The sequence below is a fragment of the Salvelinus namaycush genome, chromosome 31, assembly GCF_016432855.1.
Source record: "Salvelinus namaycush isolate Seneca chromosome 31, SaNama_1.0, whole genome shotgun sequence".
Lineage (NCBI taxonomy): Eukaryota > Metazoa > Chordata > Actinopteri > Salmoniformes > Salmonidae > Salvelinus > Salvelinus namaycush.
Window position 1 is genome coordinate 13,902,439 of NC_052337.1, and position 24,583 is coordinate 13,927,021.

The 24,583-nt window shown below is 43.3% G+C and overlaps 1 protein-coding gene across 1 annotated transcript in view; it reads right to left on the reverse strand.

Annotated features, from left to right (window-relative positions):
• Positions 1-6,459, reverse strand: part of LOC120026212 (GTPase-activating Rap/Ran-GAP domain-like protein 3) — an 80,937-nt gene extending 74,478 nt beyond the window's left edge. The window contains exon 1 of the mRNA XM_038971036.1: positions 6,182-6,459. Within this exon, the coding sequence (XP_038826964.1) occupies positions 6,182-6,231 (50 nt within the window). The 5' untranslated portion in view covers positions 6,232-6,459. The remainder of the gene's footprint in view (positions 1-6,181) is intronic.
• Between the last annotated feature and the right edge of the window lie 18,124 nt (positions 6,460-24,583).

Genomic DNA, 24,583 nt, shown 5'->3' on the forward strand with positions numbered 1-24,583 from the left:
ACAGGGTAAAGCAGCTACAAGGTAAAGCAGCTACAGGGTAAAGCAGCTACAAGGTAAAGCAGCTACAAGGTAAAGCAGCTACAGGGTAAAGCAGCTACAGGGTAAAGCAGCTACAAGGTAAAGCAGCTACATGGTAAAGCAGCTACAAGGTAAAGCAGCTACAAGGTAAAGCAGCTACAAGGTAAAGCAGCTACAGGGTAAAGCAGCTACAAGGTAAAGCAGCTACAAGGTAAAGCAGCTACAAGGTAACGCAGCTACAGGGTAAAGCAGCTACAAGGTAAAGCAGCTACAAGGTAAAGCAGCTACAAGGTAAAGCAGCTACAGGGTAAAGCAGCTACAAGGTAAAGCAGCTACAAGGTAAAGCAGCTACAGGGTAAAGCAGCTACAAGGTAAAGCAGCTACAAGGTAAAGCAGCTACAAGGTAAAGCAGCTACAGGGTAAAGCAGCTACAAGGTAAAGCAGCTACAAGGTAAAGCAGCTACAGGGTAAAGCAGCTACAAGGTAAAGCAGCTACAAGGTAAAGCAGCTACAGGGTAAAGCAGCTACAAGGTAAAGCAGCTACAAGGTAAAGCAGCTACAAGGTAAAGCAGCTACAGGGTAAAGCAGCTACAAGGTAAAGCAGCTACAAGGTAAAGCAGCTACAGGGTAAAGCAGCTACAAGGTAAAGCAGCTACAAGGTAAAGCAGCTACAAGGTAAAGCAGCTACAGGGTAAAGCAGCTACAAGGTAAAGCAGCTACAGGGTAAAGCAGCTACAAGGTAAAGCAGCTACAAGGTAAAGCAGCTACAAGGTAACGCAGCTACAGGGTAAAGCAGCTACAAGGTAAAGCAGCTACAAGGTAAAGCAGCTACAGGGTAAAGCAGCTACAGGGTAAAGCAGCTACAAGGTAAAGCAGCTACAAGGTAAAGCAGCTACAGGGTAAAGCAGCTACAAGGTAAAGCAGCTACAGGGTAAAGCAGCTACAGGGTAAAGCAGCTACAGGGTAAAGCAGCTACAGGGTAAAGCAGCTACAAGGTAAAGCAGCTACAGGGTAAAGCAGCTACAGGGTAAAGCAGCTACAGGGTAAAGCAGCTACAAGGCCTACTGAACGGCTGCACACGCCTTGCAGTTTTCACATTATGCTGCCTTAACATTTCATTTGTCATTCAATTCAATTTAATTCACATTTTCAAACTATTTTTTATTTTGTATTTTATTTTAAACGAAGATGTCTTGATTGCGTATGTCTTCACACCCCAGAGTTCATTTTTGGTGGAAGCATATTTAGCAGCAATTACAGCTGTAAATCATTTTGAATACGATTATACCTCTGCACAACTCTTAGGGCAACATATATCCATTGTTTTTGTCCAAATTGCTCAAGCTCAGTAAATTTGGCTCGGAATCATTGATGTGGAGGCGGAAGAAACACACACCTGTTTAGGCGAGGTGCTGGCTAGCGGAGTAGAACACCTGTTTAGGCGAGGTGCTGGATAGCGGAGTAGAACACCTGTTTAGTCGAGGTGCTGGATAGCGGAGTAGAACACCTGTTTAGTCGAGGTGCTGGATAGCGGAGTAGAACACCTGTTTAGTCGAGGTGCTGGATAGCGGAGTAGAACACCTGTTTAGTCGAGGAGTAGAACACCTGTTTAGTCGAGGTGCTGGATAGCGGAGTAGAACACCTGTTTAGTCGAGGTGCTGGATAGCGGAGTAGAACACCTGTTTAGTCGAGGTGCTGGATAGCGGAGTAGAACACCTGTTTAGGCGAGGTGCTGGCTAGCGGAGTAGAACACCTGTTTAGGCGAGGTGCTGGCTAGCGGAGTAGAACACCTGTTTAGGCGAGGTGCTGGCTAGCGGAGTAGAACACTTGAAAAAGAAAAGGACAGCCTCACATTCTAGGAGCTCAGATGAAATAATTTAACAACCAACGTTTCAACAGCCAAGCTGTCTTCATCAGGGTATAATTGAGGGACAGTAATATTAAGAGTGGGGGTGGAAAGTAAAACTCTATCCCCGGGTATTCAGAAGACTGAGGCAGGTTTTCCTCTAACATTTTACAAGGCTTTGCTCCTTTTATATTTATTTTGATCCTGAAAAACTCCCCAGTCCCTGATGGTGAAAAGCATACCCATAACATGATGCTGCCACCACAATACTTGAAAACCGAGTATTTTCCAATGTAATTCCTTTTTGGATGTAATTTAAGGGAGCAAAATATGAAAGCTGTGCAAGTGGTGTGTATACTTTCACGAGGCACTGTATATGCAAAGACAAAGCATCAAACCCTTGAGAGCAGAACTAGAGTGAAGTGTCCTCAAAAGTTAGACGATTCCGAAATATTGCAAACCGGTATATCTACAACTATATTTTCCAGAGAAAGAGTGGATATCGAGGCTTAGACAGACACAGCAAGGCTTCCTGTATAACACTGTGGAGGATGAGAAAGAGAGCCTGTCAGAGTCTGGATGCTGTCTATGTTGCTGGGCTGTCATCCTGCTGTTGTTGGAACACATCAAAGTGCTGCTAGGTATACTTAGAGATAATCTGTCTGAAATTGTGTGTGTGTGTGTGTGTGTGTGTGTGTGTGTCTGTGTATGACCGGTTGGTGGTACAATAGTAATACAATATGGGAGAGAGTTGATCTGTGAATATGAACATAATGTGAACTATGTCTAAGTTGATATGCCAACGTTTCTCTCTTTCTCCCCCTCTCTCTTTCCTTCCTCTCACTCTCCCCCCTCTCTCTCTCCCACCTCTCTCTTTCTCTCCCCTATCTCTCTCTCTATCAGTCTCACTCTCTTTCCCCCTCCCTCTCTTTCTCTGTAGTGGAACAATGTTGGAGAGGAATTTAGAGTAGTGGTTATGCCTGGCCAAGCTTATGGATAAATGTATTCTCCCCCCTCCTCTCTTTCTCCCAGTCTCTCTCTCCTTCCATCTGTAATAAACTCATCTACTGGAATTTACTGCCTTGTTATTCTTTCTTCTCATCCTTCTGTCTTTCACCTCTCACAGGAGTGTCCTGGAGGAGGGTGATAGAGGGATGAGTCCGCCCTATTGCCCTTCACCTATCCTCTCTAAGTTAATGAAAAAAATACAACTGGAGTCTTTCTGGTTAAGCTCATCCCTCGTTCCCTTCATCCCCTCATCTTTGGCTTTTCAGTACATTGGGCAGTGCAGCATAAAAAGGTATTTGGAGGTTACAGGTAGGGGTTAAAGTGTTTTGTGTGTGTGTGTGTGTGTGTGTGTGTGTGTGGGTGGGTGGGGGGGGGGGGGGGGGGGGGGGGCGTTTAGTTTTAGGGTTTGGGGTTAAGGTTAGGTTAAAGGTTCTGTTTAGGGAAAATAGGATTTTGAATGTGAATAAATGTTTTGGTCTTCACAAGGATAGTAAAACAAACGTGTGTGTGTGTGTTTGTGTGTGCACGCGTGTGTGTGTTTGTGTGTGTGTGTGCGAGTGAGGGAAGGAGGTCCAGCTCCTCAATGTGGAACACAATCAGCTACGTTACTAGTGAGTTATTCATGTCTAAAGGCCCAATGGAGACATTTTTATATCAATATCAAATAATTGCGGGTTAACAATTGCTAACTTAATAGATTAATATATGTATCATATTTCCATTAAAATGGGCAAAAATGTGTTTAATAAAAGACACCTCTCAGTAGGTGGTCCAGGAATGAAAGGATTCAGTACATGGGGGGGGTGGGGGGGCGTTCCTCTTTTCTTCTCTATTGCTCCTCAAGCAAGAGGGGAGGCCGATGACATCAGAGGGCACCATCAGACCAACTCCTTGAATGGGCTACTCCAAGAAGTTGGCACTCAAAATATATTTGCACTTTTTTACACTTAAGTGTGTGTACGTTATTGTATTTATACCTGGGATATTGTTTTTCAACAAGGTCAAAAAATAGCTGGAGTGCATCTTTAAAGGTTGAGGGTCACAAAAATGCTTCATAACACCTATCAAATGTTTTATTTCCTGAACCTCAAAAGCCTATTGTAGGCAAGACAAGTGAATCCACACAGGTTGACCTTTATTGTCATGAATCTTGGCCTAAAGGTTCCCACTAGATGGGCCAGCTGCAAATTCAAAATTGGCTATATCATAAAAATTCAAGAAAACAAAATTAGCTTTTTGGTCTTCATTTAATGTTAGGGTTAGGAATTAGGCTTAGCAGTGTGGTTAAGGTTAGGTTTAAAATCAGATTTTATGACTTTGTGACTGTGCCAGCTAGTGACCACTCTGTAGAGCTGCCTCCAGGGCAAGATTCATGACAATAAATGCCAACCTTCTGAATCAACACTGCTGATTATCACCAGCATTGATTTCTATAATGTACATGTTTGATCACTTTAAAATATGCTGAAGTATTGGCATCCACCTGGTCCCCCACATATACAGAATACCACAGTATGAGTCATAATACCCATAAAACCTAGCAGTCAAGCAAGGAAATGGTTCCAATCGTTCTTCCACCATTCATTGTTCCCATAAGGGATTTTAGAAACACTTAAAATAAAGAATGTTTCGTGTAGGCTTACCCTGGCGTGAAGTTTTGATAACCGTGTAAATCTCTCTAGGACAAGGTTTTATCAATATATTTGCCAGTATGAAGTGCTAATTATCTGCTAATTAGCTGCTAATATGGCTATCATAAAGAACTACAAATGCCATGATGATCTCAATGAGAACTTTGAACTGTCTTGGACAAGTTTTAAATTGACACAATACCTGTTAGCAAAGGTGACAGCTAGAGATGACCTGCAGCAGCTTGCAGGGATTTGTAGTCTTGCATGATTTCTACGGTTATGCTAATTAGCATTTTCAAATCTGAGAGTAAATGGAGCCGAATATATTGATAAAAGTGACCTTATCCTAGAGAGATTTAAATTACTTTTAAAACGCCATGCCAGGGTAAACCTACATGAAACACAGCCCTTATTTGAAGTGTTTCTAAAATCCCCTATGGGAAAAATGAATGGTGGAAAAACTATTGGAATCATCCCCCTGTTTGACTGCTAGGTTTTATGGGTATTATGACACCTCCACCGTGGGACTCTATATGCTGTCAAGGTAGGGGAAACCCTGATCATGTTGTTTTTTTCTGGAAGGATTGGGTCACTGCAGATGAAGCTGCATTCTTACACTGACTGAATGGTTTCCTACAGGAGCAGAGAGAGAGAGAGAGATGGAGAGAGCGGACGAGAGAGAGATTATACTCCTATTTTGCTGCAGTAATGCATGTTTTAGACTTGATAAATCTTGTGGTTGGTAATTAAAACATGATGCACTCCCACGCATCATAACTGAGGTAGTCTGCAAGCCAGATAACAATTCATTTGGATAACATATTTCCATATCGGTATTGATGTTTTCCTGAGCGCGAGCACACTAATAGTATTATGCTGTCATGCTCTCAGGGCTTCGCTGCCTGGCGCATACAACTCCATTCTACCGTGAACTAAAAAAGCACTATGATGAATAATTTATGTTCTTTCCGTGTTTGTTCGTGGACATTGCCTACCAGTACCACCCCAGCAAACAACTAATTCAATACACCAATACACGTTTCGCCGAACTAATTCAGTGTTGCTTTCATAATATTGACAACGTTCAACTATATGCCCCGAAACAGTGTTATCGATTAGCGGCCACGGTAGCGGCAGGGCTGTGCACCGGAGCTCCCAAAAACAGGTAGCTTCTATCTAGTCGAACGCTTCAGACACTTCAGACTGGTGGTGACTTGTAGATTCAAAGGTTCAAATAGCTTTGAATATCTCGTTTTGCAGAGGAAACAAACATCATTGCAACAGAGAGAATGGTTCACAAGCGGTCGCTCAGAAATGCAACATAAATAGCGAACATTTGGAGAGCCTACACATTCATAAAACATTTAACATTCAAATGTTTATGTAACGTACGTTACTATTTATAACACTATTATTACATGGTTTACTTTTACTATGAATGAATAGGTCCAAAGCCTAATGAGTTTGTTTATTTCTGCTGCTTGTTGAACATTTGGGCGAGAAGGAATTTTTTTCATTCCATACAAAAATGCTGCAGTGACAGTAGCCTAAACTACGATCGCCATATGACAACACCAGAGACCTGCATTCAACAGATACACAACAAACACACAAGTCTACTAATATGGTCATAGTAGTCGCAAACACTTAGCTGACGGACCGAAATGTGTTCATTTACCGTTGGTTGAAAGTCAACAGTTTGGTAGAAGCGGGGTCCACACTGTTCATGTCCCCATGCGATATCAGTCCAGCACTCAGAGAGCTTGTTTTCCTATTTGTTCCTCTTCACTACGGACGCATACTGCTGTCAAACTCCTTATTCACATATTAGACCTATTTCCCCCACTGGATTCAATTCGGCTATTCTCATCCCTTGAGCGCGCAGTGGATGCTGATGAGATAGGCTTGTCGTTGCAGCATGTGGCAGAATGTATCGTTTCTACCAAAACACCTCTCTGTCTCTCCTTTTCTCCCCCTCTGCCTCTCTCTCTGTTCTTCTCCTCTTCTTCGCTCTCTCTCTCTCTCGGTCACATTTGCAGCGAGCTCCACGAGCACAGAGCGCAACCTCCTCATGTGACAGTAGTTGCCTTGGAAGAGAGCATCGCACGCACGCACGCACGCGCACACGCACACACACTCTCTCGGGAAACCTAACTGTCAGTCTTAGATTATCTGAATGTCAGAGAAAATCACAGGGGGTTAGTTTTACAACATTTGATGAGTGTCAAGTGATAGAAATAAACCTGGAATAAATTAAGAGTTTACTTCCAAAACGCTATATCCACCTTTTTCCCCCCACCTTTGTGTTTTTTCATCAGAAATGATTGCTTATGGGTACCTTCATGTGTGTGTAAATACTACTGTTCTCAGATTTGTTATTCATGGATTTTAGAAGTGTATGAAAATATATATTTTTTCCAAAACGCTATACACAATACATTATGAACACCTTCCAAATATTGAGTTGCACCCCCTTTTGCCCTCAGAACAGCCTCAATTCGTCAGGGCATGGACTCTACAAGGTATCAAAAGCATTCCACAGGGAGGTTGGCCCATGTGGACTCCACTTCTTCCATTCCCACAGTTATGTCCAGTTGGCTGGAGGTCCTTTGAGTGTTGTACCATTATTGATACACACTGGAAACTGTTGAGCTTGAAAAACCCATCAGCATTGCAGTTCATGGCACACTCAAACTGGTGCTACTGGCACCTACTACAATACCCTGTTCAAAGGTACTTAAATATTTTGTCTTTCCCATTCACCCTCTCAATGGCACACATACACAATCTTTGTCTCAATTGTCTCATGGCTTAAATCCTTCTTCAACCTGACTCCTCCCCTTCATCTACACTGATTGAAGTAGATTTAACAGGTGACATCAATAAGGGATCATAGTTTTCACCTGGATTCACTAGGTCAGTCTATATCATGGAAATAGCAGGTGTTCTTAATGTTTTGTACACTCAGTGTATATCCATTGTTTAGCTGGAATGGAATGTTCAAATCCTGTATATTTGATTGACTGTGATATGTGGTTGTCTCACCTAGCTATTTTAAGATGAATACACGTACTGTAAGTCGCTCTGGATAAGATCATCTGCTAATTAACTAAAATGTAAATGTTTTACATAGCTTACAGATCTCATATTACTGTATTGAAATATTGTATTTTTGAAATATTGATGTCCTTTATTTATGAAAAATAATTATTTGTTACATTTAACTGTGTAAAACCTAGCATTACTACTTAGTTCTCTGAGAGCAGTAACTAAGTAAAAATACTTTGAAGTACTACTTAAGTAGTTTTTTGGGGGTATCTGTACTTTACTATAATTTTGTTTAGAACTTATACTTTTACTCCAATACATTCCTGAAGAAAATATGTACTTTTACTCCCATACCTTTTCCCTGACACCCAAAAGTACTCATTACATTTAGAATGCTTAGCGGGACAGGAAAATTGTCAAATTAGTAGTTAATAGTAGTTAATAGTTTTAACATGATTTTTGAATGATTATTTAATCTCTGTACCCTACATATACAATTATTTGTATGGTCCCTCAGTCGAGCAGGGAATTTTAAACACAGATTCAACCACAGATTGGGCTCCCGTGTGGCACCGTGGTCTAAGGCACTGCATCCAGGCTGTAACACAACCGGCCGTGATTGGGAGTCCCATATGGCGGGGCACAAATTGGCCCAGCGTCGTCTGGGTTTGGCCGGTTTAGGCCGTCATTGTAAATAAGAATTTGTTGTTAAATAAAACAAAAATCAAAAACAAAGACAAGGGAGGTTTTCCAACGCCTTGCAAAGTAGGGGACCTATTGGTAGATGGGGGGCGGGGGGAAGCAGATATTGAATAGTATGGTGAAGTTATTACACTTTGGATGGTGTATCAATACACCCAGTCACTACAAAGATACAGGCCTCCTTCCTAACTCAGTTGACAGCGAGGGTGGAGGCCAATGGTGACTTCAAAACAGTTACAGAGTTTAATGGCTGTGACAGGAGAAAACTGAGGATGGATCAACAACATGGTAGTTACGCAACAATACTAACCTAATTGACAGAGTGAAAAGAATGAAGCCTGTACAGAATACAAATATTCTAAAACATGTATCCTGTTTGCAACAAGGCACTAAAGTAATACTGCAAAAAATGTGGCAAATCAATTAACTTTATGTCCTGAATACAAAGTGTTATGTTTGGGGCAAATCCATTACAACACATTACTGAGTACCACTCTCCATTTTTTCAAGCATAGTGGTGGCTGCATCATGTTATGGGTATGCTTGTAGTCGTTAAGGACTGGGGAGTTTTTCAGTTTAAAAAAGAAACAGAATGGAGCTAAGCACAGGCAAAATCATAGAAGAAAACTTGTTTCAGTCTGCTTTCCACCAGACACTGGGAGATTAATTCACTGTTCAGCAGGACAATAACCTAAAACCCAAGGCCAAATCTACACTGGAGTTACTTACCAAGAAGACAGTGAATTTTCCTGAGTTGCCAAGTTACAGTTTTGACTTGAATCTACTTAAAACATCTATGGCAAGACCTGAAAATGGTTGTGTAGCAACAATCAACAACCAATTTGACAGAGCTTGAAGAATTTTGAAAAGAATAACGGGCAAATGTTGCACAATCCAGATGTGGAAAGCTCTTAGAGAAGTACCTAGAAAGACTCACAGCTGTAATCGCTGCCAAAGGTGCTTCTACAAAGTATTGACTTTGGGGCGTGGATAATACTTATGTAAATTAGATATTTCTGTATTTAATTTGTTTTCACTTTGTCATTATGGGGTATTTTGTGTAGATGGGTGAGAATTAATATATATAAGTTAACCCATTTTGAATTTCAACTGTAACACAAAAACATTGGGAATAAGTCAAGGGGTATGAAGGACTCATTGCTGGTTCAGATTTTTCATCTTTTTTTAGTATTACTTTTTTGGGATTATTAACATAAACATTTCGCTGCATCTGCGATAACATCTGAAAAATATGGGTACGCAACCAAATGTGATTGGATTTGATTTACAACCATAACAATTTGTGGTGTGTGTGGTATGTGTGTTTGTGCGTTTGTGTGTGTCAGTCAGTGTTTGTCATTGTGTGCGTGTGTGTGTGTGTGTCTGTGTATGTGCGCACCCGCATTGACAGTTCATCTGACCAATGAGCATGTTAGTAACTGTGTAATAATGTGTGTGTGTGTTCAGACCGGGTTTGGTGATCTGTGTGTTGGAGTAGGTAACCATGGACACAGTGTGAGTGGTAACAGAGAGGACAGAAGGGGGTGAGGAGGTTAGAGAGGGGAAGGGGAGGGAGTGGGTTAGAGAAGGGGAGGGGTTAAAGAGGGCAAAGGGAGGGAGGGGTTAGAGAAGGGAGGGAGGGGTTAGAGAGGGGAGGGGGGGAGGGGTTAGAGAGGGGAGGGGAGGAAGGGGTTTAGAGGGGGGGAGGGAGGGTTTTAGAGAGGGGGAGGGGAGGGAGGGGTTAGAGAGGGGGAGGGGAGGGGTTAAAGAGGGGAGGGAGGGGTTAGAGAGGGGGAGGGAGGGGTTTAGAGGGGAGGGGAGGGAGGGGTTAGAGAGGGGGAGGGGAGGGGTTAGAGAGGGGAGGGGAGGGAGGGTTAGAGAGGGGGGGGAGGGGTTAGAGAGGGGAGGGGATAGTTTACAACAGATGAACAATAGTGGTCATCCATCCTGGTCTTCTATCTCTCTCTATCTCTATATATCTCTAGCAGGGTGTGTAGGTTGTTGTTCCAGCCTCCAAACACCTGATATCAAACACCAAAAACATTGTCAATACAGGTACGACCTTCCATTGTATATATTATGAAATCTATTTATCCAAATGAGATGAATGGAGAGATAAGGCGACTCTTATTGAATAGAACTATGACCCGGTGTACACACCATAAATTGCATTTCTGAAATCGTTTTGAACAAGACATCTGTTGCATGTTTTTATTGAAAAAAATTATTTCACCTTTATTTAACCAGATAAGCTAGTTGAGAACAAGTTCTCATTTACAACTGTGACCTGGCCAAGATAAAGCAAAGCAGTGCGACACAAACAACAACACAGAGTTACACATGGAATAAACAAACGTACAGTCAATAACACAATAGAAAAAGTCTATATACAGTGTGTGCAAATGGCGTAAGGAGGTAAGGCAATACATAGGCCATAATAGCTAAGTAATTACAATTTTGCAAATTAACACTGGAGTGATACGTGCAGATGATGATGTGCAAGTAGAAATATTGATGTGCAAGTAGAAATATTGATGTGCAAGTAGAAATATTGGTGTGCAAAAGAGCAAAAAAGTAAATAAAAACAATATGGGGATGAGGTAGGTAGTTGGATGAGCTATTTACAGATGGGATGTGTACAGATGCAGCGATCGGTAAGCTGCTCAGATAGCTGATGCTTAATGTTAGTGAGGGAGATATAAGTCTCCAAATTCTGTGATTTTTGCAATTCATTCCAGTCATTGGCAGCAGAGAACTGTAAGAAAAGGCAGCCAAAGAGGTGTTGGCTTTGGGGATGACCAGTGAGATATACCTGCTGGAGCACATGCTACGGGTGTGCGTTGTTATGGTGACCAGTGAGCTGAGATAAGGCAGAGCTTTAACTAGCAAAGACTTATAGATGACCTGGAGCCAGTGGGTCTGGCGACGAATATGTAGCGAGGGCCAGCCGACGAGAGCATACAGGTTGCAGTGGTGGGTGGTATATGGGGCTTTGGTGACAAAACGGATGGCACTGTGATAGACTGCATCCAGTTTGCTGAGTAGAGTGTTGGAGGCTATTTTGTAAATGACATCGCCGAAGTCGAGGATCGGTAGGATAGTGAGTTTTACGAGGGTATGTTTGGCAGCTTGAGTGAAGGAGGCTTTTTTCGAAATAGGAAGCCGATTCTAGATTTCATTTTGTATTGGAGATGCTTAATATGAGTCTGGAAGGAGAGTTTACAGTCTAGCCAGACACCTAGGTATTTGTAGTTGTCCACATATTCGAAGTCAGAACCGTCCAGAGTAGTGATGCTAGTCGGGCGGGCAGGTGCGGGCAGCTATCAGTTGAAAAGCATGCATTTAGTTTTACTAGCGTTTAAGAGCAGTTGCAGGCCACGGAAGGAGTGTTGTATGGCATTGAAGCTCGTTTGGAGGTTTGTTAATTAACACAGTGTCCAAAGAAGGGCCAGAAGTATACAGAATGGTGTCGTCTGCGTAGAGGTGGATCAAGGAATCACCCGCAGCAAGAGCGACATCGTTGATATATACAGATAAAAGAGTCGGTCCGAGAATTGAACCCTGTGGTACCCCCATAGAGACTGCCAGAGGTCTGGACAACAGGCCCTCCGATTTGACACACTGAACTCTATCGGAGAAGTAGTTGGTGAACCAGGCGAGGCAGTCACTTGAGAAACAAAGGCTGTTGAGTCTGCCGATAAGAATATGGTGATTGACAGTCAAAAGCCTTGGCCAGGTCGATGAAGACTGCTGCACAGTATTGTCTTTTATCGATGGCGGTTATAATATTGTTTAGTACCTTGAGCGTGGCTGAGGTGCACCCGTGACCAGCTCGGGAACCAGACTGCACAGAGGAGAAGGTACGGTGGGATTCGAAATGGTCAGTGATCTGTTTGTTAACTTGGCTTTCGAAGACTTTAGAAAGGCAGGTCGGGATGGATATAGGTCTGTAACAGTTTGGGTCTAGAGTGTCACCACCTTTGAAGAAGGGGATGACCGCGGCAGCTTTCCAATCTTTAGGAATCTTGGACGATACGAAAGAGAGGTTGAACAGACTGGTAATGGTGGCGGAACTTTTTAGAAAGAGAGAGCCGAGATTGTCAAGCCCAGCTGATTTGTACGGGTCCAGGTTTTGCAGCTCTTTCTGAACATCTGCTATCTGGATTTGGGTGAAGCTGAAGCTGGGGAGGCTTGGGCAAGTAGCTGCAGGGGGTGCGGAGCTGTTGGCCAGGGTTGGGGTAGCCAGGAGGAAAGCATGGCCAGCCGTAGAGAAATGCTTATTGAAATTCTCGATTATTGTGGTTATGTTCAAATCGTTTTTTTCCTCTGTTCTTTTCCAGTCTTACTGATGGAGAGCAGAGCATCCCCAGTGTTCTGTCTGATTTGTGTCTGTGTCTAACTAGCCTGGCATTGAGTGATGTCTCTCAAGGTTGTTCCTCACTCTGTATTCCATATTCAAAACACACCCCTGGCCACTCAAACAGAAAAGCTGCTAATGACTTTCTTGTCCTCAAATACAGTGAGTAAGAAGTGTGTGTGTGTGCGCGTGCGTGCCCGAGCGCACATTTGTACTCTTAAGTGTGTGTCTGTGCACAAGTGTGTGTGCGTGCGTGTCTGTGGAGGCTACTAGGTATGGTAGTGCCTTCGGCCTTTCTGATCTCCCACAATCAGTCATCCCTCCCACTCCCCTGGGCCTACATATACTCCCACTCAGGAGCGAGGTCAGTGCGAGGATGAGGTCATAGACTCATAAGAGCACCTCTCTCTCAGACTACCTCCTCTCTCTCTAACACCTCCTCTCTCTCTAACACATTCTCTCTCTCTAACACCTCCTCTCTCTCTAACACCTCCTCTCTCTCTAACACCTCCTCTCTCTCTAACACATCCTCTCTCTCTAACACATCCTCTCTCTCTAACACATCCTCTCTCTCTAACATCTCCTCTCTCTCTAATACCCCTCTCTAACTCCACCTCTCTCTCTGACTCCACCTCTCTCTAACTCCACCTCTCTCTAACTCCACCTCTCTCTCTAACTCCACCTCTCTCTAACTCCACCTCTCTCTCTAACTCCACCTCTCTCTAACTCCACCTCTCTCTAACTCCACCTCTCTCTAACTCCACCTCTCTCTCTAACTCCACCTCTCTCTCTAACTCCACCTCTCTCTAACTCCACCTCTCTCTAACTCCACCTCTCTCTCTAACTCCACCTCTCGTTATCTCTCTCTAACTCCACCTCTCGTTATCTCTCTCTCCCTCCATCTACCTCTCTTTCTCTCTCTCTTTAATCTCCATGTCTTTGGCTTGATTAACTCTCTGTCTGTTTAACCTTTTCTGCTGGGGTGGGGGCTGAAAGGATGAGGGACGGAAAGGGAGACGGACTGCAGTCCTCCACTTACTTACACACCTCAGAAACTGGATGGCAAGCTGCAACAACCCGATCACAGCCACTCCTTGAGTCCTCTCTCACACACACACTCACAAAGAAGTTACACACGCACACACACCACTAATTTATACAGCAGGTCAGAGAGAGAGAGAGAGAGAGAGAGAGAGTAGGCACCCTCTGTGGGGTCACGACAACCGGAAGCATCCGGTTTTCAGGATAAATGGAAAGAGAGCCTGTGCTGTGACTTCCGCTTTTTGACGTTAACGAGCCGACACTGGATTAGTTCAACAGTGCAGAAGGAACCTCCCCAAACCTTTTTTTCTCGTCAGGACCAGAAAGATGCCTGCTATGTTAGGTTAGGAAGGAAGAGACAGCGGCGGGAGAAAGGAAGGGAAGGCGGGACAGAGAGTTGAAACAGAAGGAGCGAGTGGAAGACAAATGTAGAAAGAGATATAAACAGAAAGTTAGAGCGCAAAACAGACATGGGAGGAAGGAACAAAACATTAATGGAGTGAGGGAATGAGAGAGAGAGATGAAGGGAATGAGGGAAAGATGAAGGGAATGAGAGAAAGATGAAGGGAATGAGAGAGAGAGATGAAGAGAATGAGGGAAAGATGAAGGGAATGAGAGAGAGAGATGAAGGGAATGAGGGAAAGATGAAGGGAATGAGAGAAAGATGAAGGGAATGAGAGAAAGATGAAGGGAATGAGAGAAAGATGAAGGGAATGAGGGAAAGATGAAGGGAATGAGAGAAAGATGAAGGGAATGAGGGAAAGATGAAGGGAATGAGAGAGAGATGAAGGGAATGAGGGAAAGATGAAGGGAATGAGGGAAAGATGAAGGGAATGAGAGAAAGATGAAGGGAATGAGAGAAAGATGAAGGGAATGAGAGAAAGATGAAGGGAATGAGGGAAAGATGAAGGAAATGAGAGAAAGATGAAGGGAATGAGGGAAAGATGAAGGGAATGAGAGAGAGATGAAGGGAATGAGAGAAAGATGAAGGGAATGAGAGAAAGATGAAGGGAATGAGGGAAAGATGAAGGGAATGAGAGAAAGAGGAAGGGAATGAGAGAGAGATGAAGGGAATGAGAGAAAGATGAAGGGAATGAGAGAAAGATGAAGGGAATGAGAGAGAGATGAAGGGAATGAGAGAAAGATGAAGGGAATGAGAGAAAGATGAAGGGAATGAGAGAGAGATGAAGGGAATGAGAGAGAGATGAAGGGAATGAGAGAAAGATGAAGGGAATGAGAGAAAGATGAAGGGAATGAGAGAAAGATGAAGGGAATGAGAGAGAGATGAAGGGAATGAGAGAGAGATGAAGGGAATGAGAGAGAGATGAAGGGAATGAGAGAGAGATGAAGCTTGTTCTTTTTGTGAGAGTGAATATCATTCCAGTTAATGTGGTCTATTGTATACGTTATTCAAACTTAAAGAGCCTGATAAGGTTTCTATGTTAAAGGGATAGTTCAGACAAATTACAAAATGACACATTGGTTTTACCTACCCTGTAAGCAGTCTATGGACAAGGTATGACAACAATCCATGCTTTTGGTGTAGCTACCCTGGCACTGTTTCCAAATGCTCATATTTTAGCGTTTGTAGCACAAATCTCATTCAAGTCATGGGACCGATATTAGCATACTTGGCGCATCAGCCAATGCGTGGCTACTAAATGTGAAAATCTTGTGTAAAGAATATGTTTGGAAACATTATTTCAAGTTATTGAACCAACCTAATTTCTTTATTTACAGGGAATTTATTTAATTTCTTGTAAGCTAATGTAGAAAACATTGGTTAGGGCCTCCCGAGTGGCGATGCATCAGCATTTGTGTGTTTGATGACAGGCTCAAAATGGCCAGAAACAAAGAACTGTCTTCTAAAACTCGTCAGTTAATGAAGCTGCCAGTTGAGGACTTGTGAGGTGTCTGTTTCTCAAACTAGACACTGTAATGTACTTGTCCTCTTGCTCAGTTGTGCACCGGGGCCTCCCACTCCTCTTTCTATTCTGGTTAGCGCCAGTTTGCGCTGTTCTGTGAAGGGAGTAGTACTCAGCGTTGTACGAGATCTTCATTTTCTTGGCAATTTCTCGCATGGAATAAACTTCATTTCTCAGAACAAGAATAGACTGACGAGTTTCAGAAGAAAGTTCTTTGTTTCTGGACATTTTGAGCCTGTCATCAAACCCACAAATGCTAATGCTCCAGATACTCAACAAGTCTAAAGAAGGCCAGTTTTATTGTTTCTTTAATCAGGACAACAGTTTTCAGCTGCGCTAACATAATTGCAAAAAGGGTTTTCTAATGATCAATTAGCCTTTTAAAATGATCAACTTGGATTAGCTAACACAACGTGCCATTGGAACACAGGCGCTATGGTTGCTGATAAATGAGCCTCTGTATGCCTATTTAGATTTTTCATAAAAAAATCTGCCATTTCCAGCTACCATAGTCATTTACAACATTAACAATGTCTACACTGTATTTCTGATCAATTAGATGTAATTTAATGGACAAAAAATGTGTTTTTCTTTCAAAAACAAGGATATCTCTAAATGACCCCAAACTTTTGAACGGTAGTGTATACAGTGCATTCGGAAAGTATTTAGACCCCGTGACTTTTTCCACATTTTGTTACGTTACAGCCTTACTCTAAAATTGAGTCACTCCAAAAAATTCCACATCAATTTACACACAATACCCCATAATAACAAGGCAAAAACAGGTACTTTTTTTGTTGCAAATGTATAAAAATAAAATAACAGCAATACCTTGTTTACATAAGTATTCAGACCCTTTGCTATAAGACTCGGGATTGAGCTCAGGTGCATCCTGTTTCCATTGATCATCCTTGAGATGTTTCTACAACTTAATTGGACTCCACCTGTGGTAAATTCAATTGATTGGACATGATTTGGAGAGGCACACACCTGTATATATATAAAAACAAGCCATGAGGCCGAAGGAATTGTCCGTAGAACTCCAAAACAGGATTGTGTCGAGGCACAGATCTGGGGAAGAGTACTAAAAAAGTTCTGCAGGATTGAAGGTCCCCATCGTTCTTAAATGGAAGAAGTTTGGAACCACCCAGACTCTTCCTACAACTGGCCACCCGGCCAAACTGAGCAATCGGGGGAGAAGGGCCTTGGTCAGGGAGGTGACCAAGAACCCGAGGGTCAATCTGACAGAGCTCCAGAGTTCCTCTGTGGAGATGGGAGAACCTTCCAGAAGGACAACCATCTCTGCAGCACTCCACCAATCAGGCCTTTATGGTAGAGTGGCCAGATGGAATCCACTCCTCAGTAAAAGACACATGACAGCCTGCTTGGAGTTTACCAAAAGGCACCTAAAGACTCTCAGACCATGCCAAACAAGATTCTCTGGTCTGATGAAACCAAGATTGAACTCTTTGGCCAGAATGCCAAGTGTTACATCTGGAGTAAACCTGGCACCATCCCTACGGTGAAACATGGTGGTGGCAGCATCATGCTGTGGGGATGTGTTTCAGCAACAGGGGCTGGTAGACTAGTCAGAATCAAGGGAAAGATGAACGGAGCAAAGTAGAGAGAGATCCTTGATGAAAACCTGCTCCAGAGCGCTCAGGACCTCAGACTGAGGCCAAGTTTACCTTCCAACAGGACAACAACCCTAAGCACACAGCCAAGACAACACAGGAGTGGCTTCGGGACAAGTCTCTGAATGTCCTTGAGTGGCCCAGCCAGATCCCGGACTTGAACCCGATCTAACATCTCTGGAGAGATCTGAAAATACCTGTGCAGCAATGCTCCCCATCCAACCTGACAGAGCTTGAGAGGATCTGCTGAAAAGAATGAGAGAAACTCCCCAAATACAGGTGTGCCAAGCTTGTAGCCTCATACGCAAGAAGACTTGAGGCTGTAATCGCTGCCAAAGGTGCTTCAATAAAGTGCTGAGTAAAGGGTCTGAATTCTTATGTAAATGTGATATTCCGGGTTTTTTATTTATACATTTGCAAAAATAATCTAAAACCTGTTTTTGCTTTGTCATTATGAGGTATTGTGTGTAGATTGATGAGGAAAAAAAACAATTTAATACATTTTAAAATAAGGCTCTAACGTAACAAAATGTGGAAAAAGTCAAGGAGTCTGAATACTTTCCGAATGTACTGTAGCCATTGATTCTTGAAGAATATAACTTTCCACTGGTTGAATCAACGTTGTTTCCAAATCATTTCAACAATAAAAATGAGGTGATAACATTGAATCAACGTGGAAAACTGATTGGATTTAAAAAAAAAAGTAATCATCGTAAGGGAAATTCGTGTTTTAACCTTAATCCAATGACATGGTGAAATGTTTTGTTGATTTCACGTTCTATCATTTATTGAGTCAGATGGCCCATTCATCACAAAACCCACTGATTGCCAATTACTTTAATGATTTTTTCATTGGCAAGATTAGCACATTTAGGCATGACATTCCAGCAACAAAACGCTGACACTATACATCCAAGTATAACTGATGAAATTATGAAAGACAAGCACTCCTTAAAGTGTGTGTGGAAGAGATGAAACAATTATTGTTGCCTATCAACAATGCCAAGCCACAACTTGGATGGAAATTACTGAGGATAATACCGGACAGTATTGCCAGTCCTATTTGCCATATCTTCAATCTAAGCCTACTAGAGAGCGTGTGCCCTCAGGCCTGGAGCAACGCATAATTTATTCCACTACCCAAGAATAGTAAAGCCCCCTTTACTGGCTCAAGTAGCCAACCAATCAGCATGTTACCAACCCTTAGTAAACGTTTGGAAAAAATAGTGTTTGACCAGATATAATGCTATTTTAAAGTAAACAAATTGACAACAGACTTTCAGCACGCTTATAGGGAGGGACATTCAACAAACACAGCACTTACACAAATTACTGATGATTGGCTGAGAGAAATTGATGATAAAAAGATTGTGGGACTGTTCTGGTAGACTTCAGTGCGGATTTTGACATTATCGATTATAGTCTGCTGCTGGAAAAACGTATGTGTCATGGCTTTACACCCCCTGCTATAATGTGGATAAAGAGTTACCTGTCTAACAGAACAAAGAGGGTGTTCTTTAATGGAAGCCTCTCCATCATAATACAGTTAGAATCAGGAATTCCCCAGGGCAGTTGTCTAGGCCCTTTACTTTTTACAATCTTTATTAATGACATGCCACTGGCTTTGAGTAAAGCCATGCGGATGACTCAACACTATACATGTCAGCTACTACAGTGAGTGAAATCACTGCAACACTTAACATAGAGCTGCAGTTAGTTTCAGAGTGGGTGGCAAGGAATAAGTTAGTTCTTAATATTTCACAAACAAAAAGCATTGTATTTGGGACAAATCATTCACTAAACCCTAAACCTAAACCAAATCTTGTAATAAATAATGTGGAAATTGAGCAAGTTGAGGTGACTAAACTACCTGGAGTAACCCTGGATTGTAAACTATCATGGTCAAAACATGTTGATACAACAGTAGCTAAGCTGGGGAGACGTGAGTCCATAATAAAGGCGCTGCTCTGCCTTCTTAACAAAACTATCAACAAGGCAGGTCGTACAGGCCCTAGTTTTGTAGCACCTGGACTACTGTTCAGTCGTGTGATCAGGTGCCACAAAGAAGGATTTAGGAAAATTACATATGTCTCATGTGGAAGGACCACCAGAGGGCAGGCTGGGCTCACGGATAGTAGCCCAACAAGGCATGTGAGACAAGGTAACCAGAGGCAATTAAGCACAGCTGACAGTACTAATGAGATATTCTCTTTCCCCTATAAGAGAGAGTATGGAACCAGCAGATAAGAGAGGGGGAAACTATCTCTGGAGGCCAACAAGAGAGGGAAGCTATCCACGAAGAACCATTAAGACGGTGACAAACCCGTGACTTTTGTTGTAGTTTAAAGATAATCGTATTGTGTCCCTGTTTCATCTGGAGAAGAAGATGTATGTTTTTCCTTGGGAGATTTTCATTGATTATGTTGAAGTGTTTGTATTGACAGAAATCCCTCAATAGAGAACTGTGTTCAATCAAGAAAACCTACTCCTGACTCGTTTATTCCACCTTTCCGCTTTAGAGTGACGCCAAATTACTTGGTCCGCTCACACTCAGAACAGGGCAGCACGGCTGGCCCGTAAATGTACACACAGAGCTAATATTAATAATATGCATATAAATGTCTCATGGCTCAAAGTGGAAGAGAGATTGACTTCATCACTACTTGTTTGTGTAAGAAGTGTTGACATGTTGAATGCACTAAGCTGTCTGTTTAAACTATTAGCACACAGTTCAGACACCCATGCATACCCCACAAGACATGTCACCAGAGGTCTCTTCACAATCCCCAAATCCAGAACAGACTATGGGAGGCGCACAGTAGTACATAGATCCATGACTACATGGAACTCTATTCCACATCAGGCAACTGATGCAAGCAGCGGGGATTGTGAAGAGACACACACACAGGCACAGACACACATACACATGATAACTCATGCACTCTACACACAATTACACATGGATGTTCTATTGTAAATATGTGGTAGTGGAGTAGTGGCCTGAGGGCACACACTTAATGTGTTGTGAAAGTGTTATGAAATGTAATGTCATGTATTATTTTAAATTGTATATAACTGCCTTAATGTTGCTGGACCCCAGGAAGAGTAGCTGCTGCCTTAACAGCAGCTAATGAGGATCCTTAATAAATACAAAAACAAATACATTCATGTTAGTTGACAACTCATCCAAATGTAAATCAAAACTAGACATTGAACTGACGTCTGTGACCAGTGGGTTATTCATTTATCTTAGGCTTATTCCAACTGTCGTACCCCATAAAAAACACAATTGTAAAAATAAAAAAACACTGTGTAGTTTAAAAACATGGTTAAAACTATAATTTTGGAGCCTCCCGAGTGGCACAGCAGTCTAGAGGCTTCACTACAGACCCGAGTTTGATCCCGGGCTGTATCACAACCGGCCGTGATCGGGAGTACCATAGGGCAGCTCACAATTGGCCCAGTGTCATCCGGGTTAGGGGAGGGTTTAGACCGGGGGGGGCTTTACTTGGCTCATCACGTTCTAGCGACTCCTTGTGGCGGGCCGGGCGCCTACAGGCTGACAGTGTTTCCTCCGACACATTGGTGTGGCTGGCTTCCGGGTTTAGCAGGCGGGTGTTAAGAAGCGCGGTTTGGCGGGTCATGTTTCGCTGGACGCATGACTCGACCTTCACCTCCCGAGCCCGTTGGGGAGTTCCAGCGATGAGACAAGATCGAAATTGGGAAGAAAACAGGGCTAACATTTTTTTAACAATAATAAAAAAAATATATAATTTTGATCTGTCCTTGTATCCATAGCTTTGTCTATGAATTTGAGAGTGGTTCAATTTCTCCAGGCCAATCCCTCAGCTGTTCACCTAAACAAAGGTGGGGTGGCCGCTTTGTTGTTGTTTGAATTGCAAATTACCCCTTTAAAGACCAGCATGACAAAGGGACCCTGAACAAATGAACAAATGACACCTTGACGATCACGTCAGGATGGAGTTACACACAAACAAACGGAGACATTTGAACACCCCCACCCTATTTACTGCCCTTAGGGGTACGGTTACAGTAGGAAACATACACACACGCATGTACAGACATAGACACATACAGACACACGTGTACACACACACACACACACACACACACAAATTTGTCCAAATACACACACAAACACACAGTGTCTCTCTCTCTCTCTCACACTCAGATACACAGGGTCATATTCCCTCCCATCCTTTTTTATTGAGCCTAATGCTGTTTTTAACAGTCCGTCAACCCTGCCTCTACAAGGAAGGGAAGGGAAACGAAGACTTCCCCCATAGCGATGAACCTGTTAGCTAGCGTGTGTTTATCGTAGAGGTATCCAATAGTGTGTACCTCAGCCACTTAAAGCTCCATATAATGTCAATAAATCAAATCAAATAAAATGTTATTTGTCACATACACATGGTTAGCAGATGTTAATGCGAGTGTAGCGAAATGCTTGTGCTTCTAGTTCCGACAATGCAGTAATAACCAACGAGTAATCTAACCTAACAATTCCACAACTACTACCTTATACACACAAGTGTAAAGGGATAAAGAATATGTACATAAAGATATATGAATGAGTGATGGTACAGAACGGCATAGGCAAGATGCAGTAGATGGTATCGAGTATAGTATATACATATGAGATGAGTAATGTAGGGTATGTAAACATAAAAGTGCATAGTTTAAAGTGGCTAGTGATACATGTATTACATAAAGATGGCAAGATGCAGTAGATGATATAGAGTACAGTATATACATATACATTATATTCAGTGGCATTGTTTAAAGTGGCTAGTGATACATTTTTGATCAATTTCCATTATTAAAGTGAGCTGGAGTTGAGTCAGTTGGCAGCAGCCACTCGATGTTAGTGGTGGCTGTTTAACAGTCTGATGGCCTTGAGATAGAAGCTGTTTTTCAGTCTCTCGGTCCCTGCTTTGATGCACCTGTACTGACCTCGCCTTCTGGATGATAACGGGGTGAACAGGCAGTGGCTCGGGTGGTTGTTGTCCTTGATGATCTTTATGGCCTTCCTGTGACATCGGGTGGTGTAGGTGTCTTGGAGGGCAGGTAGTTTGCCCCCGGTGATGCGTTGTGCAGACCTCACTACCCTCTGGAGAGCCTTACGGTTGTGGGCGGAGCAGTTGTCGTACCAGGCGGTGATACAGCCCGACAGGATGCTCCCGATTGTGCATCTGTAGAAGTTTGTGAGTGCTTTTGGTGACAAGCCGAATTTCTTCAGCCTCCTTCTTCACAACGCTGTCTGTGTGGGTTGACCAATTCAGTTTGTCTGTGATGTGTACGCCGAGGAACTTAAAACTCACTACCCTCAACACTACTGCCCCGTCGATGTGGATAGGGGGGTGCTCCCTCTGATGTTTCCTGAAGTCCACAATCATCTCCTTTGTTTTGTTGACGTTGAGTGTGAGGTTATTTTCCTGACACCACACTCCGAGGGCCCTCACCTCCTCCCTGTAGGCTGTCTCGTCATTGTTGGTAATCAAGCCTACCACTGTAGTGTCGTCCGCAAACTTGATGATTGAGTTGGAGGCGTGCATGGCCACGCAGTCGTGAGTGAACAGGGAGTACAGGAGAGGGCTCAGAACGCACCCTTGTGGGGCCCCAGTGTTGAGGATCAGCGGGGTGGAGATGTTGTTACCTACCCTCACCACCTAGGGGCGGCCCGTCAGGAAGTCCAGTACCCAGTTGCACAGGGCGGGGTCGAGACCCAGGGTCTCGAGCTTGATGACGAGTTTGGAGGGTACTATGGTGTTAAATGCTGAGCTGTAGTCGATGAACAGCATTCTCACATAGGTATTCCTCTTGTCCAGATGGGTTAGGGCAGTGTGCAGTGTGGTTGCGATTAAGTCGTCTGTGGACCTATTGGGGCAGTAAGCAAATTGGAGTGGGTCTAGGGTGTCAGGTAGGGTGGAGGTGATATGATCCTTGACTAGTCTTTCAAAGCACTTCATGATGACGGAAGTGAGTGCTACGGGGCGGTAGTCGTTTAGCTCAGTTACTTTAGCTTTCTTGGGAACAGGAACAATGGTGGCCCTCTTGAAGCATGTGGGAACAGCAGACTGGGATAAGGATTGAGTGAATATGTCCGTAAACACACCCGCCAGCTGGTCTGCGCATGCTCTGAGGACGCGGCTCGGGATGCCGTCTGGGCCTGCAGCCTTGCGAGGGTTAACACGTTTAAATGTTTTACTCACGTCGGCTGCAGTGAAGGAGAGTCCGCAGGTTTTGGTAGCGGGCCGTGTCAGTGGCACTGTATTGTCCTCAAAGCAAGCAAAGAAGTCATTTAGTCTGTCTGGGAGCAAGACATCCTGGTCCGCGACGGGGCTGGTTTTCTTTTTGTAATCCGTGATTGACTGTAGACCCTGACACATACCTCTTGTGTCTGAGCCGTTGAATTGCAACTCCACTTTGTCTCTATACTGACGCTTAGCTTGTTTGATTGCCTTGCGGATGTAATAGCTACACTGTTTGTATTCGGTCATGTTTCCAGTCACCTTGCCCTGGTTAAAAGCAGTGCTTCGCGCTTTCAGTTACACGCGAATGCTGCCATCAATCCACGGTTTCTGGTTTGGGAATGTTTTAATAGTTGTTGTGGGTACGACATCACCGATGCATTTTCTAATGAACTCGCTCACCGAATCAGCGTATTCGTCAATGCTGTTGTTGGACGCAATGCGGAACATATCCCAATCCACGTGATCGAAGCAGTCTTGAAGCGTGGAATCAGATTGGTCGGACCAGCGTTGAACAGACCTGAGCGCGGGAGCTTCTTGTTTTAGTTTCTGTCTGTAGGCTGGAAGCAACAAAATGGAGTCGTGGTCAGCTTTTCCGAAAGGAGGGCGGGGGAGGGCCTTATATGCATCGCGGAAGTTAGAATAACAATGATGTCACGCCCTGACCTTAGTTCCGTGTTTATGTCTCTATTTTGGTTTGGTCAGGGCGTGAGTTGGGGTGAGCATTCTATGTTTTGTTCTATGTTTTGTATTTCTATGTGTTTGGCCTGGTATGGTTCCCAATCAGAGGCAGCTGTCAATCGTTGTCTCTGATTGAGAACCATACTTAGGTAGCCTGTTTCCCACCTGTGTTTGTGGATAGTTGTTTTCTGTTTAGTGTATGTCACCTTGCAGAACTGTTCGTTTGTTGTTTTGTTGTTTTTGTTCAAGTGTTAGTATTTATTAAAAGTTAATATGGACACTTACCACGCTGCACCTTGGTCCTCTTCTCCTTCACCCGACGACAATCGTTACAAATGATCCAGGGTTTTACCAGCCCTGGTTACGCAATCGATATGCTGATAGAATTTAGGGAGTCTTGTTTTCAGATTAGTCTTGTTA